Source organism: Osmia bicornis, chromosome 13 (genome assembly GCF_907164935.1).
Source record: "Osmia bicornis bicornis chromosome 13, iOsmBic2.1, whole genome shotgun sequence".
Classification (NCBI taxonomy): Eukaryota; Metazoa; Arthropoda; class Insecta; order Hymenoptera; family Megachilidae; genus Osmia; species Osmia bicornis.
Window position 1 is genome coordinate 5,421,927 of NC_060228.1, and position 19,617 is coordinate 5,441,543.

At 39.0% G+C, this 19,617-nt stretch overlaps 1 protein-coding gene across 8 annotated transcripts in view; it reads left to right on the forward strand.

Moving 5' to 3' along the window:
* Nucleotides 1–19,617, forward strand: part of LOC114878112 (hemicentin-2) — a 220,619-nt gene that overhangs the window by 166,033 nt on the left and 34,969 nt on the right. For 7 of the 8 annotated variants that reach the window (XM_029191527.2, XM_029191532.2, XM_029191529.2 and 4 more), the window contains exons 8-9: nucleotides 5,460–5,603; nucleotides 8,053–8,325. In XM_029191527.2, coding sequence (XP_029047360.1) covers nucleotides 5,460–5,603; nucleotides 8,053–8,325 — 417 coding nt within the window. The remainder of the gene's footprint in view (nucleotides 1–5,459; nucleotides 5,604–8,052; nucleotides 8,326–19,617) is intronic. The other variant, XM_029191533.2, reaches the window with a different exon arrangement.

The window sequence follows — 19,617 nt, forward strand, 5'->3', positions numbered from 1 at the left end:
ATACGTACAGCTTTAGATAATGGCCGCACCGCGAGTCGTTACATGTCCTGCTATGGGAATTAACGTTTGTTTTAATGGTACTTTTCGTCCCGAGTCTCCGTGTAACGTTGTTTCGTAACATCGTTGGTAGATTCATTTTCTCCCTTGTGTGATACAGTCATACGAACACCATGTTAGACTTGATTCAGCATTACTGATAACAATTCCGGGGGATGGTATGATTTGCAACTTGATTGCTCGATTTCGAAATACACGAATTGCTGACAGGGAAACTATTTGATAGAATCGATGAGATTTTTCGATTACATTCCCTCTATTTTTTAGATGGTAATTTTGGGACTGCAAAATGGTGATGAATTTTGAGAAGGTTCTGATTGGTTGGAATAAATGACGGGGAAAAATAGAGATGATCGCAGAAAAATATTTTTCTGATCTGCCTATACTTTCAAAATGAAAAATTTATTTTTTTTGTTTACTTAAAAATTTTTATGAATGTAGAGATTTTTTGTTAAAATTTTTTCTTAATTAGCAAAAATTTATAAAAGCTAAAGCAATATTCTATCTATTCGACTAGAAAATTGTTTTTCAAAAAATTTCCAATATTTCTCTTTTCACTTCAATAACCGAATGCTTCCAATGCGGTAGCAAATTCGATACCTTATTCTCTATATCTTCGAGGCAGGTTTCTCGTATCGGTTAGATACTTCTTCCTGGTTCGAGGTAGATTGAACCTTTTTGGTTCAGCCACGAAATCAAGAGTAGGATTTACAATCAGGATCGGAGAGGATCGGTAACGATGTTGTTTTTTTGCTCGCTGCCGGTGGCAAATAAAAGTTCGAGCCACGGTATAATTTCCTTTATTCGTCGTCAATCAGAGTAACTCGCGGATACAGATAAAGAGAGAGAGGAAAATGAGAGAAAAAGAGTAGGATTTTCGTGGCGAGTTTCATGATGGTATGGAGACCACTTTCTTGATTAGACCGTTCGATTTAAGCGAGCAAGCCCATTACGTTCGTTAAACGCATCGACTGCCCTCGCTAACTTTTCACGAAGCTACGTTTCTCCTTTTTTCTTTTTTTTTTTCGAATTCACGAATCGAACCGTACCCTTTCAGACTTTCACGAAAGTAGCCATTAATGTTACGACGTTGTTGATGTTTAATCTCGTTGCGAGGCTCAAGGATTCCTTGAAACATTTTTATCGTTATCCTGTCCAAGCGAAGCGCTGTAAAATACCAGCAACACGGTTTATTGCTTCTACTTAAGATAATTGAATGAAAGTAACTCTCCATCTATTGTAGCAAAGTTAATTATACGTGTGACAGCCTGTACACGCGAAGGTTGAATTCCCCAAATGGAAACATTCTTCACCCCCGCAGTTGAAAAGCCCCATTTCACGAAACTGGAAGGGTAGTGAAAATCAAGGGCTGAGATAATCGTACCGTCCTCGTTAGTACCGTGTTATTGAGTCGCACAAAATGCTGAGAGAAGCTGCACCTGTCACTTTCTGCCACGATCAGCTGGCGGAGAGTGATAAGGAATTTGATGGACGACCATTTACTGTCAAACAGTCTACGTGAAGAATTATTGCTGAACAGCAATCGAAAAAATCATAAATCCACTAATTTGAGCCTTAAATAAAAATAAGAATGTATTTATTTAAAAACACACAAATTAATTTTAAAGGCATTTGAATTCATACCTTAAACTAGAGAATCGAATAGGAAAAAAGCCCTATCACAAGGTATAATTCAGAAACGGTACGTATCGAAGCAATTCCTTCTTGATCGCATTACGAGTCGCGAGATTGTCCAGGAAATTGGCCGGCAAATCTCTCGCTGGCGACAGAAAAATCGGGCTTCCTGTCGTTAATGACGGATGGCTACGTTCAATAAATGGTGTGTTCGTTTCGCGTCGCGCCAGGTATACACCAGGTTATCCCATTAAATATTCAATTATTTCAGTCTGCCACTCGTGACGTTCGGAATATCAGTCGGCCTTGTACATCGGGTTAGCAACGAGCCAAGGAGGAGGATAGAAAGAGGGCTTAATCCCTATTCATAGACTCAATCGAGTGATTTCGAATAAATCCTGGCAGCGTTCCGCGAAATCCGCTGCAATTAAAATACTTTAATATCCTTTGGAGCACGTACCCGCTTCGGGCGATGCCTTCTTCCAACCACATCGTTTTTACCCTCGCCACCCCTTGACTTGTCTCCCTTTCCACCCTTCTCTCCTATCTTTATCCACGATCCCAATTTCTTCTCTTCCCTTTTTTCCTTTTTTTTTGGAAAGAGTGCTCTTATTAAACGCCCCAATCCGGATGCCTGAAGGTATCGAGAAAGCACGTTTGCTTTCCTTCAAAGAGCCCTTTATCATCGAACGAACCGTACGGCAGATATTTTGACCATTCCATGCTTCATAACTGCTGATTTTTATATATGATATTTATTATTTATAAGATTCATAAATTATGTAAAAATGACTGAACTGTTTCATGCTTCGGGAAGCACGGGAGAGATCGTTGATGTAAAGATTTATCGGAGAAAAAGCGGAAGGTAGCGCGCCACTCATTCATCGACGATCCGATCAATATGTAATGATCGCTATAAAGTGCACCGGTTAAGGGCGAAGATGCTTTAAATGAAAAGAAGGATAAATTTATCACGGCCCCGTCGAACGATTTATCACGACGATACATTCGAGCTGCGGACGTTCCAGAGAACGTACGATGGCGTCAGCTGCGGGAAACCGCTTCAGGGGAAGTAGATCCCCGTCCGATCATTGTTCATACGAAGCTAACATATAATACGATGGCAGCCAGAGTCAAATATATATCTATTATACGTAAAGTGAGATCCTAGTACGCAGTTTTTCTCGCGGCTCCGCGATGAATCTCGTTGACGGCTCTTCAATGTCCTGTTTTTATTGTGTCGAAGAAAAATTACGGTTTTTAAAATCACCCTCGCTTTCGGTGAAATGAAATATTCAAATGGTCTTACAGACTTCTAGTGCAAAAAATATAATTTTAATCATTTATTTTAACCCTCCCTTTCAGCCTCTTAACTCTTTAAATTAACCCTTCAATTTGAAAATTCAAGAAAGTAATATCAAAGTAATTTTAATTTTATTTCTTTTGCAAAATTTCAAACCAAGTAGTAAAATTCTTCATCCTTTATATATTAAATTACCCTCCAACTTGATAGAATTTAATTTGAAATATAAATGTAGTTTTGACACAGTTTTAATTCAACGACTCTGAATTGAAACAATTAATTGCTTGCACGAATTTGTCGCAGTCCCGTTAAATAGTACAAGGATTTTAAAACGATTACATTTATGTTCTCAATGTTTTTTGGGCCGGTAATTATCGCACTAGAGGACTGTAAAGCGAAGGAACAGTTTTTTAGGAACATTTATACGCGCCGTTGAAATGAATAAACTTCACGTAAACTCGTGTCTGCGGGACTGCTTCCTGTCTTAATTACTCTCTACTTTTTCTTTACGAGAAGGTGCGGAAAAACGCAATCTGTGTTACTTCTTTTACGAGTAAGTAGCCGGTTGGTCGTGTTGAAACGATAGTATCTTCTCTCGTAAAGAAAGAAAACTTCGCTCATTAATTTCATATTTATTTTGCACGAAATCATACTAATACCACTTCGAAAAGAAATCACATTTATTTCCAATGTTTTTTCAGTTGAAAACACTAAATCGACTAATTGCTTTACAATTTATACATATTCGCTCCAATTTGATTTTAATTATACTTCACCGATTCACAATAATCACAATTTTCACGTTAATTTAAAATAGAACACCCAGTAATCGATTCTCTATTTTTCGTTCTCTAACTGGAACTCTCAATAAACGAAACAAATTCGAATTTAAAGGAATTTTAGTCAAATTGCTTCACAAGCGTTCAATTCATTAACAAATAAAATTAAAAATAGTTTACATAGTAAAATTAGTTTTAAATAAGTGTAAATATTAATGGATGATTCCATACTAGAGCAATCAAAAGTAGGTCAACTTTAGGAATTAATTTTGAAATAACTACGATAGATAATTTAATACAATCTTTTGCATTTTATTGAGTATATCTTACACTATCAAAAGATACATTTGTTTTCTTAATACAACATCGAGAATTCGTTGAGTTGATTTTTCATAGAAGGCAATAATTTTATTCAACAATGTATCGGGCATTTTCATCCACCCCCTTTTGCCATCTTTACGATTCTCCTCTCAAAGAATTTCCTGTCTTTCTTCAATAAAAACTGCTCCAAGTGCCGTTTGATGTCTTGGATGAAAACGAGGCGGTGCCCATTCAAAAAATTCTAAAGTGCACGAAACAGGTGAGAATCGGAAAAGGCGAGATCAGATGAATGCGGAGGAAGCAGTATATTGTAAGCTAGCTGCAACAATTTTTGTCGGCTTTGCAAAGATGCGCGCAGCTTGAAAATGACGCCTTTGCAATTCAACAGTTCTGGATAATACTTTTTCGCCAAGAAATACAGGAAATTCTTTGAGCAAGGCATCAAGAATTTGACTGAAACGAGCCAAAGGAAAGCGAAAAAAAATAAAATTTAAGTTCCAAATCATACTCAGAGTCAACTCGTAAAAGTTTCATCGCAAAACACCTTGATACACGTTCCGCAGGGTGTTTTCTCTTGCTCGATTCAACTTTCCTTCTTGTCCCGTTCGATTACCTTTCTTTCGATCGCCACGTTGTCCAACCCTCGCACCTTCCCCCGATGTTGTTCCATGTTTGAAACGCGGTTTGAAGCTGCTGGTAAATCCAACAGCTGCGCCGAATCCTGTTTCTCGTCAAATCGCAACGGGGCTGGGGTAAAAACAACGCGCCGGAGAGATGCCTATGGCTGTGGATGAAAGTTTCGCGAACGACTTTGGAGAAACGGATACCAACCGGGTGGATCCTCCACCCCCTTTTCTTCTTTCTTTTGTTCGAGAGATAGCTGAGCTGCTGGAACTTGTTGGTTCGCTTTTATTTGTTTCGCTGAAGATGGGTGAATCGCGTGCGGTAATTTGATTAACGGAAATAAAATCAATACGATCAGGCTGTGCTCCTCAAGAACAAATGTTCTCGAGCGGAAAATTCAATGGGATGCTTCGTTTTAAATATGATTTTTTATGGAGTTATCGAGGGGTTCATGGAAAGTCTTTTATTCTTTTACACAATCGAATAAATCTTCGTTTCATTCTGTGAGTAAAATCTGAAATGGAGCAACCTGTTTATTACAACAGCCTACAAATGACGTGTAATTTGTAATCGGCGACGCGTGATTCCGATCGCACGGGGATTCTTCAAAGGACAATAATAGAGCGTCGGTTAATCGGTAGCAGCAATGTGATTTCGTGGAATCACCGAGTCGGTCGAACGGCGCGACGTTTCCAGTGTGTTAATTCCTATACTAACCAGTTTCTATGTTTGTGTTTCAGACAATGGACCGCCTGTCGAGCAGAGCGACGACGGATGGTTGAATTTCACAAAAATCACCCGCGCCGAGAGCGGCTGGTACAAATGTTACACCAGGCATATGCTCGGTATATTCACCAGCATCGGCTATTTTCTCAACGTTCGCTGTGAGTTTTGCTTTCGATTCTATCTATACAAGGTGTCTCAAGTTGGGTAGTACAAACAAATTTTCGCATTCAATTTACTCGAAAATGAAAGCTCAAAGGAAAAGAAATTTATTCCTTTTTTCGCTCTAATAAATCTCATTAATGAATAAATGAATCCAAAGATAAGAAAAATTCCATCCATCAACGCGATTTCTAAAAAGTTTATACAAAATCATATTTGTTAATGCAAAAAGAGTATCTATCCATTTTGAAGGTGGATGGTCGAGGAGACATTGACGTTAATTCGAAATGCTAGGGTGCCGTCGTCGGAGCCAATAACCGGAAACCACAGTCATTTGTCAAGTGCGGAAACCAGCGAGGCAAACGGAAATTATCCGTGCCCTGTCGTGAAAATTTGCAAATTTCCTACCCCCTTCCTCGGTCCCTTCCATCTTGTCGTTATAACCGAGTAACAGAAAGAGAAAGGGCGAAGAGGGATACGCCGGCTGGCACCCTTTGCATCTCGAATCACCGACGTTTCCAACGTTCCCTCCCTGTTCTACTCGCCCCTCGGTTCGCTCCCAGCTTCCGTTTACACCCTCGACCGACGATCCTGGATACGGGTTTCCGAGCACCTAATCTCTACGCAATTTAGATGGCTCGAAAGCACCTATAAACTAACCATCCACCGTAAGGAATTATCGATTACACCGTTACCCACGTCCTGTTCGAATCTCCTGGCCGGATTACTTATCCCGCGGATAACGTCGACCAGGATTTTAAACGGTGCACACCAATTTCGGCCAATTCTAGATAGCTCCAGCTCACGGAGAGCAACTCTGACCTTACGGAAGGGATGCTTTCAAGAGAAATTCGGTGGAATGGTGTTGTTTCGTAAATTGATTTCCGGGAGTCTTTGCTGGTAGACGGGTTTCAACATTTGTCACCAGGAACCTTTGGTTTATTATATTGATTTAGATCATTTTTAATGAATAGAATTTACAAAGTTTTCATTATTTAATCATTTAAATTGATATTAAGAAGAGCAGCATCGATGTTCGTAAGCTTGTTATAAATATGACATGCTTGTTAGAACAGATTCTCCAATAGTTGTTAAAGTTCTCTTCGCGACTGAGTGCAGAGAATACGAAAAGGATGAAGTTAGCGCAACGTGGATCGTGATAGTTTCTAAAGTTAGCGGTTAGTTAGTAGTTAGTCGATCAATTAGCAATCACTCATTAACCGGTATTACATGGGATTAGATGCAATCAAGCTTCGAACAATCTCCTGTTAGTCAACAGTCAAAGTCATAAGCTTTCATCGGATGAATGCGCAATCAAGCTGAATCTGTACACTCGAAGGACACTTGTTAATTGAACGTTGGACAAATATACACATCGCAATCCTTTATTTCATATTTTCATATTTTCATATTTCCATATTTCTTATTCAAGTCGAAATGATGATACATGTGTCCCGTCGATACAAGGACTAAAATTGTCCGGATGAAGGATGAAAGCCCGCGTGTCGTCCGGCTTTTCCGGCGATGGATCAGATTCGTAGGTAACGAGAATCGCCATTAAACGAGAGGATCGGTTCGGTGACGGTGGGTGGGCATAGAGCTGGCTAACGAAGAAAAAGTGGAAGTTCCCTGTCGGTTGCCCTCTTCACCGTGTTTGTTATAGCGTCACGACTGTGTTTGCTGTAAAATTCCGAACAAACTACAAGACAAACGAGGTATAGTCGGACAGGCGGCGAGTCGTCGAGTGTAAAAGCCTGCTATCGTCGCATCCACCACTTTGATCCCTTTGTTTTGTTAGAGGATGAGCCGGAGGATCAGCTTGCTAACTCAAAGGACTGCTCTTTCTCCGACCCTGTCCACTCTTTCTCTTTTCCTTTCTTTCCTTCGTCTATCCTCTCTCCTTTTTTTTTCATCCTCCAACGAATCCAAGCCCCCTTCGTTCTAATTCTTCGTTCGAGGAGAGATAGGCCAGGGCACATCCTCCTCTCGACACCCTTTTCCCTTCGTAATTGTGGACACAGCGTTAGCTGAAGAGCAAACGATCACGGACGTATAATTCCATAGGTAAAATCGGAAAAGGAAAGGTACACGAGAAAGCCAGACCACGCGCCAACCAGACCATCCACCTTGAACTTTATCCCTTGTACGTGCGTGTGATTCTTGATGCGCGACGATATCGATGACAACGTCCCGGATTTCGGGATCACCTTTAAGGTAGACGGGATAAGGATGCACGTTGCGTGATCCAGAATCGTGAGCAGTTGGCTCGTGAACGTAGGACGATTTGAAAAATTGAAATTTTATTATTTCCATTTATGTTATAAACCGATAGGCTGATAGGATTCATGGAATTTTTCGTAATGAATGGATTACTTTATTCAAAATAATACGCTTTATTGAAATGAAAATTTGTCGCGGCAAGTACTAAGCATGTAAATGGATATTCAGATGATCCAGATATAGAAACAGAAGCGGAAGCGTTGAACGGCGAGGCGACCGATTCCCGGAAGATGGAGGTTCAGATCGGTGGCGCGGTGACTTTGGAGTGCGACGGTGGTTGTTGGGGACACGGTCCTGGAATGGATCCAGTCGGTGGACCTGGACCATTGGCGCTGAGTCGAGTCGTTTACCAAGAGGCTGGCGAGTATCGATGCGTCGCACCTGACAGGAAAATGCAGGACACGTGGCGTGCACAGCTTCCCTATCACATCAAGGTTACCGGTAAGTGAAAATCTATAAGCAAATTTATTCAATCGACGCTGACCTCTTCGAAATCCGATTACTTGTCGGATCGGGCGTTAGGATTATTTTAACCCTTTTGCCTCTGAAGTAAGAAGGGTATTTGTAAAAATACCACGAGGAAAGCTTTTCCAGATTACATCTCCTGGTTTCTTCAGAATTGTTCATACTCGTTAAGCTTTTTTCCACGAACGTTGCACATTGTTTGCGAATTTTAAATCAACCACACACAGGATCGCGTCAAAAGAAGCGAGATCTGTAGGATTAGAATTTTTTACAATTCATATTCCATTCCCTTTTCTATTTTTTTTCTCTTCTTGTTAACGTTATTATCGTCTCTCATGATGCTGTAGCAAGTTCTGTCTTGCCTTGCCTCTTTCTATACAATGCACCACGCGTAACGAGAAAAAAAACGTATCCTTTCTATCGCGTACAATGTGCAACGAGTTTGTTGTTCCGCGAGCACATCATTACGTTGGCTATTGAGCGAATTTCGAACGGTGACGGAAGAAGAGCTGGTGATATCTATCAGTGTATGTGCAGCGTTAAATAAAAGCAACATCCGGGAAAATCGTCCGCGAGGGAGAAATTAATTAAAGGTGTATTGTTATCAGAGATCGATGAATGGTTATAATTTCGTTTCTTCGTTAAGTAGATACACAGAGCTTTTATAGAAAATTTTTAAATATTCCATTGAATCGTTCATTAAAATTTTTTATTTTTTTCTAATAGAATTTGAGAAGTTTTAAAATATTCAAAAAAGTCTTAGACTTTTTTAAAAATCATCTTGTATATTTATGATAAAAGTAGATAATGTTATAAAAAGTAGCTAGAAATTTCTTCTTGTATATATAGATATGGGATCTGGAGTTTCAGACCTAATAAAGGGACTGGTAGAAGTAGGGATGACAAAGGTGGTGACGTAGGGGATAAGATAGCCGAATACGATTGCAACAGCCCTCGGTTCGACTCCCGGTGCCCCTGGCACCTATTTTTCATAGGTTCCTACCTATATTTTCGATAGGAGTATCCTTAGTGAAAGGTATTACTATGAAAAGGTAGTAAATAATTTGATTTCGTAGACGGCACCGTAGAAGGTATTACTTATATTAGATCCCTTCTATAGTACCTTATGGTCTTTTCTTTAGTAAATTTATTCTTATCACAAAGGTACCTTTAATAGAAAACCTTTTATCATTTTTATCTTAATCCTCAACACTCCTTAAATATTAAATATGTATAATATTTCCATTTTGAAGATTTGATTTTCTAGTAAATCCACAATCTACATTTCCTACACAAAAGATAGAAACTATCCCTCGAATTTCAATTTCCAATAAAAAAAAAGAAATTCAACGAATTCAAACAATTCCAAGGATTCTCATTCCCCATCTTCTCAAGCATAGGAACACGTTTTCATAGGATAGCTTCGTTCAGGCAAATGTTCGACTTGTGGATAAATCGACACAGGGGAGAGTGGCTCGCAAGTAGAAGTCGAATCGAGGGGAAAGTAAGAGGGTCTTCGTCGTTGTGGGACTTCTGTTTGATCTTAGACGTGCACGTGGTCGTATATATAAACGTGTGGAATGTATGTGCCCTCCCTCAGTTTCCCCTCGGCGAGGGTGCAGAAAACAAGTTTATGACGCGGAATGGGAATTGGTGTCTCGTAAAGACTGTTTCGTACGTGGCGTTCCACGAGCCATCGAAGTGATCGAAGCTCGTTTCACCCGCGAGAAAGCGATCTCCCGTTCCGGGATACGTCTTTGAAATTGAGAAGCTCGCGATCATCTCATGATTTTAACTCGGACGCGTATTTTACGTTCGTTTTTCCTTGCATCGCTCTGCTTTCATGACCGATCCACTTATTTCCTTTTATTTAAGAAAAGTGTAAAACCCTCAGCCTAGAATTCGTCGTTTTATTACATGACGTGGTTGTAGATGGTTTACATCGTTTCTCTACTAAATATTTAAACCGAAGCATCCTCGTCTGTCATTTTTACTAAAAATCTTCCAAGAATCAGAAATCCAAGAATGAAAAGACAAGAGAATTTAACTTCTCTACTCCTCTTCTATCCACTCGCGAAGTAGCTGTTCTGAGAGACGATCGTTTGTCATGCTGACGGATTATGAGCACCAACGTCCATTCACTCTGGAAACTGCTGCGGGTATTAGAATCCGATTCAAAACTAAATCGGACGCTAATGGAATTGACTATTATAAGTTTGCGTGGCAAAGCTCGCAATCCTCGAACAGAAGGCAGCTTCTCCTAATGGATATCTTCCTCTAAGCAAACATTCTCGACATCCCGGCAATGTTTCTGATTGCTATACCCTTGTGCTAGTTAATTAGAGGAATCCTTCGAAGGGTAACTGGTAATTGTAGTGCTGGAGAATTTCGCTGGAATTATTGCGAATGCCCTTTATTTGCAGGTACAGTAATCTCGGTAGTTGCTGCTTACAATAGACTTTACATAAATTGCAATGTGCTCGTTTAATTTCTTTTTTTTACATATATTCTCCTTTCATTCGGTATCAAAAAAGGGTATTGATAGAAAACTCGATAAATTCGTAACATTTGTTAGAGCGTCCTTAACACAGATCTGGAAATTGACCTACATAAACGTCACTGTTGAATCCCATACTCCAAATTCCTTCTCGTTAACGGATTTCTATCGACAAAAAGAAAATATGTTTGTCACTCGAATGGTAGAGTGTTTGTATCACGATATCGAATCTCCGATTTTCAGTAATCGTCGCAATATTTTCACTGTACAGTCTGTTTCTCTTTGAAACATGATAAATGGAAATTCTTCAGCCTGCAATAGGATGACTTCTTCCTAAAACGGCAACTCGCTATCCAACCAGAAGCAATCACCGAACCAATCTCGACTTCTTATTGATTGCAGTTCGAGCAACTTGTGCGTGCAAAGGGTTCACTCGATATCCTCGGGATTTGAAAATCATTCCGCTAAATTGAACAGGAAGAGGCTCGGAAATTATTCCATTGTTTCGATTTTGATGCTCGTTCTTCTGAAACTCATCCGTCTCGTAACTTCTGTCATGCTGAATGCTAAACATTTCAATCTGACATTTCGTTCGTAAAGGATGCAAATTTATTTTGAAGTATTCCGGGGTTTTCATTTTCTAGTTACTGCATAATTCATGTAGAAATTCATACACCACAATCAACCGCGTTTTCTTCAATTTTTTTTTTTTTACGAATTTACAAAATCATTCGATGCAAACTTTATTGTAGCCCAATCCTCTCGCACTTTTTCATGCATCCTTCGTTTGAATTTTAAATTTACAATATGAATCCTTGTTGCGCCAACAGCTGGACGATGCACGGTGTAAAGTTTGCACGAAAAAAAATGGGTGAAAATTATTTTTATAATTTGAATTGCACATTGGCTTGGTAACTAAATTCGTCAGAAGATGAATTCTAATTAGTCGGTTAACAATCAGTTGAGCGAATTTTCGAATAGAAAGGGGCGAAAGTTAACAACAGCCCTTTGCAAGGGTGATGAAGGAAGCCGGCGAAGATGAAACGGATACGATGAGCTGGTATTTGCATGCTTAATAAAAGGTACGAACGAATCAGCGAGTCATTTACAAGGGAAACGTGTATCAGAGCGGTGGTGAACAAAGGTTTGATTGTGGGATCAAAGCGCAGGAAGTATGAGAGAAAGGAAGCTGATTCCAGCGTGAAAAGCTTCTCCACCCATCCTGGTCTCGTCGAGGCGTGTTGTAAATTTTTCAACCAGTCCAAGTTTCAGTTGCTCTCTTCTATCGTTTCGTTTCGACGCGGAACGGGTAACGACCGCGCGGAAATTAACCCACCGCGCCTCCCCTTTTGTGGCATCGCGCGAGCTATGTGATTAAAGGAAGCTGAATCGAGCGGATCCTTCGTCTCGATCCTTCTTCTTCTGTTGCTCTTTATTCGTTCCGCGTTATGGATCGTTGAATGGGAATCGGAAGCACCTGTGCACGTCTCGTCTGCAAACGGGAAATTCGTTGATTAAGAGGGCGAATTTTATGGATCGCTATCCCGACACCCTTAGATTTCGAAGAATTATATGGGGAAATATAGGATTCAATAGGTGTGTGAATATTTAAGAGTTCGAATATGAACAAGAATAGAAACTTTGACATTTTTTTATTTTTTAATCAAGTAGACTTAATTACATTCAACCCTTTCGAAGACACTAAATATTTAATATCTAGCTCGATTATAAAAAAACAAATTGAGTCACGTAAAGGTGAACAATCTTCCGGGAAGACAATTTTTACGGTGTCATAACTGAACACCGAAAGGTGACATGCTCGAAGTGTCGCGATTCCGGTGGTTGCTGATGGAATTCCACTTTCACGTTCACGCGCGCCACATATTCCATGGAAACCGTCACGAAGCCTCTCAACAATTTTCCCTGCAGCAATCTCGGGCTTCTCATCGAATCGTTGCGCCAAGTTTCCTTACCGTGCACCTCGTCGTATCCTTACGAACGATTGCACCCGCGACACAATGTCGAATGCACGTTTCGCGGATTGGAAAAATTTTCACGCCACGCTCTCGTAGACAATTTCATCCAGACAACCATCAGCCACCGCCTCGGTGGATGGAAAAGATTTCTTATCGAATCTGCGGAGGAGTTTTCATGGCTCCAATTAGCAGTTTCGGGCCAGGTAAACGAGACAAGGGTTAATAGGAACGTTTCGCGGAAAATTTATCTCCCTCTTCTTATCTATGCAGAAATTTTATACCGGGATCTGGATGGTTATAACAAGTTTTAGCTTCGTACAGAGATTCGTGAGATTGTTGTTAAAATTTTTCAACGTTTTTAAATTTCATTTTCAAAATTTATTTTTACTCTTCAATTATGGTCTCAAAATTTCATTGATTTTTTTTATTTCGTTATAATGTTCTTCGAATTGACCATTATTCGCGTGGTATACTTTGTCAACTGTGAAGAAAGAGAAAGATACGGTAAAGGGGTGACACGTATTACGTTTGCAGAGCGGCGAAAAAGCTAGCGGGAAGCACGTAACAAAATGTAATTCCGGAAAGGACGGTGTGCACGGCGTATCCCGTGGGAGCAGCTACGTTAAAACGAGACCGACGCCACGCTCGAAATGTTGGCTCGCGCGACCGCGACTGTAAAAATCCCTCGTTGTCGATAAAAATTGCCTTCTAACGAGACCGACTCCGAAAAACACGAGCGAACGCTTCGCTGCCTAGGGAATCGCTTTTTTTTTCTATCTCCATGTTCATCCCCATCGCCATCACCTATCGTATCGCGCGACAGAGGGCTTTCGATATGTATATTTCATTGTTCCGTTGTATCGAACATACAGCCATCTTTTTTTTTCTCTTTTGGTTGGTTACTCTTCTTGTTTGCTTTTCTTTCATCAGAGTCGATCATTTTTCTGTCACCATTTTATAATTCTATCTTTTAATTTCTTCTCAATAATTGATTTGAAACTGTTTCTACTATTTTTCATTTAACACGTTGATTGCTATTAATTATATTAATTAGAATCATAATTATAATTTAACGAGGGAAGATGATGGTTTGAAAATAATTTTAAATAGATCAAATTGTACAAAATGGAATGCAATACAATGTAATTAAATAAGTTAATTTGCTATCATTTCTGAAATACCAATCAACGTGTTAATTAAACGTTCCGACGATACAGAAGAACATTTGTCATCGTACAGTCGAATTCGTTCGATTATTCGAGCCGGCTCGGGGTGCCGATTAACCGACGAAAAAACGCCACTTGACAGCAGGCCAGGTTCGCGACAGAAAAAACGAAAAAACAAGATTGAGCGGTCGCCGATGGAACTTTTCTTCCAGCCGATGACATATACGCGTCGCGATTCGATGATGAACGACTCGCTTCTGTCAGCGGTAGACAATGCAAAAACCCGTGCACCGGTTGGATCAATTCCCCTGTCGTAATAGGCGTTGCTTTCTATCGTTGCTTTCGATCACGCTGAAGAATTACAGCAAGTTTCTCGACACCCTGTCGAGAAAACGCTTGCTACGTACTTGATAGAGTGGAATCGATTCTATTTGAAAAATGGAAAAAAAGAGATCGAAATTCGACGTTGGTTGCATTGTAAAATGGTCACGATCAGTAATACCTTAACTTCACATTTTGCATTTTACGTGTTAGTATTTCTTTTTAATTCTATTTTGGTATTCGTTTAGATTTTGAGTTTTAAATTAAAAATATTTTTACCTCGAGTATTTAGTTAGATTAGATTAAGTGACACTGCTCAGTAATAAATTCCACGGTAGTCGACATGTAAAAGGGAATTGCCAGGAAGCTCGTTTTTTTTTTTTTTTCAAATTCTTTTTACTCGAAACTATTTTTAAATAAATGCGCATGTCAAAAGTTACATATTCCGTTGGTAAAATGTAGCGGGAATATGTTTTATGCATGTTATAGTATGAATATATCATCCTGAATGAGGTATGGAAACGAAGCAAAATGCAAAAGAGAAGGGTACCGATGTAAGGGTATACGGATCGTCTTGTGTCAGACATTGTATGCAACCGATATAACGCGAAACAATACGATCGTACATTGTTTCAAAATTAATTCAAACGCAAATGCCTCTCTATGTATTTTATTGCATTAAGCTCTTGATATTTATTGAAAATTAAATAACGAGTCTCAAATTGCACAGAATCGTTTCAATTCAAATAGATTTTATTAGAAAAGAAAAATATTCTAGTGTGTACATAAGCTTTCCTGGTATACCACATAAATTGAAGTTTAATACTGTTATTCGAGCAAACTTTCAATCAATCAACAGGAAGGTGCATCTGAACCGATCTTTGTCAAACAGAAACACCATACAATATTTAAACAAACAGGATGCTTTAACAAAAAAATACGAGCCAATAATAAATGGAGGCCACCCGAATGCGTAGGCAAATACAGGCAGAAAATTGAAGACAAATATATTTTTAACTTGGCTTGCAATTTTCACTGCGATATAAAACGAACCGCGCAACGCTTTTTTTCGCAATTGCACCCCAGTGAGCCATAAGAGGTTCCGCGATCTTCATCCCCTCGCACTATCGGGAGAAAAAAAAAATTCACCGTTGCAATAACCCAAGCCGCAAAATAGTGTTGACACGAATTGTAACCATTGACCAGGGCCATCTGTCTATTCCCTACACTATTTACCAGCGAATTTCTGGAAATGTATGGAGTACAGGGGGTTGGATCTAATCATCGAGTTCTGCCCAAGGGGATGGCGAAGGGAGGAAACAGGGTTTCAGCAGTCAATGACACTCTGTCGTGTGTTCGATCCCCTTGTGACTGGATTTCTGTCAGTCGGGATTACCTTTTTTTGTCATTTCTGTCACGTGTGCCATCCCCGACCCTCGTCTCTGATATCCACCCTTCGTACTCTTCTCGCGTTTTTTTCGCGGAAACGATATTTAAAAAAAAAAGGGAAAGAAGTTAGATGGAAACGTTCCCTTGACTCGATCGTGCGACGTTCGATTGATTTTCAGTCACCGAACGAACACTTCCGTCCTGAGAGTTTCTTGAATGAGAAAATTACGCTGTCTGAAGAGATTACGGGATCATCTACTTGCTGTGAAACACTTTAAAAGAGTCTGACATCCTAGGAAATGTTCAATTTATTCTGGTTACTTTGGATAGGTGTTTTTTTTCAAGAAATCACCTCTTTGACATTCTCTGAGGTTTTTACATTAACTGCTGGGAAACATAATTTTAAATATAAAATGAAATATAAATGCAATTAAAAAAAATTTCATGTTATCGTATAATTAAAAGAATTATTTTGAAAGGGTTAATTGGACGTTCCAGTAACATACATTTTTCTCTTTTAATTGCATTTATACTTTAATTGGAAGAAACATACGTCACCCCATCATGTCACATATCATATAAATTAATTTTCTTTCACCGAATGGGTATCCTTCTGTGGTTGCGAAACAACTCGGTTAACAGGTTAAAATTGCATGGTGTTCCTGCCCCTTCATAAACATATTTTTCGAACTGTCGGAAGGTATACCTTAATTAAATTAAACATCGTGAATGTGATCGTGGTACATTGAAAAGCCAGATATTACGCGTTGTAAATTTAACTCTACAAATTGAAGCCAATTTGAAATTGAGACAGAATAAACTGACAGGGAAAAACATCGTACAAAAGTGGCACAAATTTTCCTTTGAACCTGATACCACTTTCTCTTGTATACTTTTTTTTTACGAGTGATTTATCAATTCATCAAAAGGTTAATCGATCCCTTACGACAGCCCATTATCTGTTGAACAGATTTCAATTTGGTGTTAAACCCATTGGACAGCTACATTTGCCCGAATCGCGTGATGTGTATGGGAACGCGATACGATCTCGGGGGTTGACAGATGTAGTGGTCATTAACTGTCTTTTGCTCTCGTTGCACCCTCGATACTCTTTTCGCCCCCAGTTAACCGACCCCCTATTCCACTTAGCTCCTTTTCATTCCGCCAGTTGGCCGGGAACGAAAAGTTTCTTTTCACACGAATGTTCGATCAATTCCGTTTCGTCTACGTCGTCCATAAACCATTTCAACGATCTCAGTGATGGAAATAGAATTATTAGGAATACTATTTTCTATTTCTTAAAATATTCCTTGTAGAAACAATTACAATTTTTCATTTAATTCACCCCTTTCGCGGTGATACAAACGAGTGGATATCACGATTATTCTCAAGGGTATTCATTAAGCTCCATTTTACAATGTACTCGTGATTGCAAAGGAGATAGAGAAATAGGATGATCCTATCTTGTCACGCGAATCGCGAATCAATTTTTCTAGTAAAATATGCAACGCTCCCCATTAATGTTGTTACAAATGCGCTGAAACACGAGTGTATTGGCAGGTTGGTTGAACCCCCCGGTAATGATCACGGACGGCAATTTAATAGCCGTGTAATTAACATGCGGAGCGCATCTGGAATGCGTTCCACTATTAATGAACGCAATTGAGGAAGATTAAACAAAATTCGCTCATGTTATCGCGCATTTTCACCGCGATCCACGAAAATACCTCTCTCTGCGGTTTCAAAGCTTGTAGGATCTTGTTAAGTGGAGGATCCATTAAGAAATCAGATTCATTTCACTAATATTTGAATTTATATTTAACTATTATTTTAGGAAGTTACAAATTTACAAATTTCATAATTGTAACAAAGCCCCATACAATAGTGTTCTATGGAATATTTTTAAACAGAAGGAAATTTTAATTGAGAATATTGTAATAATTTATTCGAAATCGTATTTGTATTATCATTAGATATTTCATGACTAGTACATTAATATCTCTACTCCCGTGGTTCCTCTGAAAATTCCAATCCCACATATTCATCTATATTTATTAGCACATCCTATGATACATGAATATATAATTATTACAAATGTGAGGCTGATTTATACATTTAAATGATACAAACAACCTCACATTACATTCACTAAATAATGAAAACTATCCATTGTAAATATTAAGTGGATTTTATTAAAGGTGTTTAATTGTTGTAACATTTGTATTTATATTTAATCTGATTATCGATTTATTGTAACAGAGCTATATTTTGATAATAAGGTGAAGGCTTTGATAAAAAATGAATTTGCAAAATTATCCAAACTTTACGATCGAAGGAAATGCTCAATTTTAATACAAAAACATGCAATTTTTTCCTTCATTTTTCATCAAAATTTCAAGGTAGTTTAAACATAATCATTGCAAACCCGCTCTGATATTGACGGTAAAAACGGTACCTTTCATGAAATCGTTTCTAAAGCCACGGCACAGAACAAATAACCATTTATCGCGTGGTGCTAGCGGAAACCGTTTTGCGCTTTTCATAAAAGGAGAAAAAAATATACGAGGACACAATATTTGCAAAAAATACTTTGAACGTGGATCGACCGAATTTCGCGATCGTCCCTTCTGAAATATAACTGATTTTCAAACAACCCGAGAAAAGAATTCGCTCCCTCCACATTTTTTTTTCGTCAGTTTTACGAGAGATAGTGAAACCCCGTGCACCGTATATTTACGCGAATGTTTTCATTTCAGCACCGTGAGTTTCACCGACGCGAACCTCTCCTGCTAAAGGTATAACAATTTTTAAATCAATATTCGAAGAAAAAAATTCATTTTCACTCGTGCGACAATTGTATCTTCTATTTCCTTTTTATTATTTTTATGGGGGATCAGGAAACGTGGTCCAATCTCCACAAAACTGTCTCCACTTTAATTTTGCTGACAATTTATGAACTCCTTAGTAATTTTCCAGATAAGGGTATAAAAATAGAACCACCATCCGAACTAGTTTAAAGAAATACTCTACTTTTATGAATTTATTTGTAAATTACAAAGACACTTTTTTCATTCAAATTATTTATTGATAAAGATAGAAATATGTATGAATAGGTGAGTGTAACACAAATTTCCATGGTTTTCGCGACAAAATCTTTCTCGAGGAAGTTGACAAAAAATTGTCAGGGTCGCTGTCTCCTCTCTTCTAGCTTCTTGTCAAGACGCCAAGAGACAGTAGAGCTCGGGACGGAATATCATAAAAGCGCTATTAACGAATCTGACGCGATCTGCTATGCAGATTAATCGTATTCTCTGACCCGCCTTGCACCACGGCTGAAGAATATCGCCAAGGGATATTAGGTATGCGCGCCACGACGCTGTGACCATAAATCAATTTGTATCCCGCTCGTAATATGTTCATAATTCATGCTTAGCCTAACAGGGCTCTAGCAAAGCGATGAAAAATTAATGCATCGAAAATTGTGATCGCCTTCTATTTCATTCTTATTATCAAACTACCCTTCGAGCCATTGTTTCCATCTAACTTTCCTCTTTTTAATTGAAAATTAATTTATCTTCCGAATTATTCATATATTAAATCCTTGCGATACAAGGAGTCTCGTTTTCTCGAAGTCCAGTCACAGTTGGACCGAACGTTGATCTTCGTTCTAAACGTGATTGATCTTATCGTTATTGGCTGGCAAAGCAGCTCGTCTCCTGATAGCAGGAAATAAGATGGTCGATGGTGGTTGCTCCTTGTTATCAGAGCATACAGAGTGAAATAGAACGCGGCTACCGGTCTGTTATTTCGATTCCTGCACAGGTTGGCACAGCCGAAATTAACAGCAAATCGTGACGAACATCTGCTCCTCTGATCTTCCCTCTCGCTGCTATGAATAATCCTCCGATGAACAGTGTCC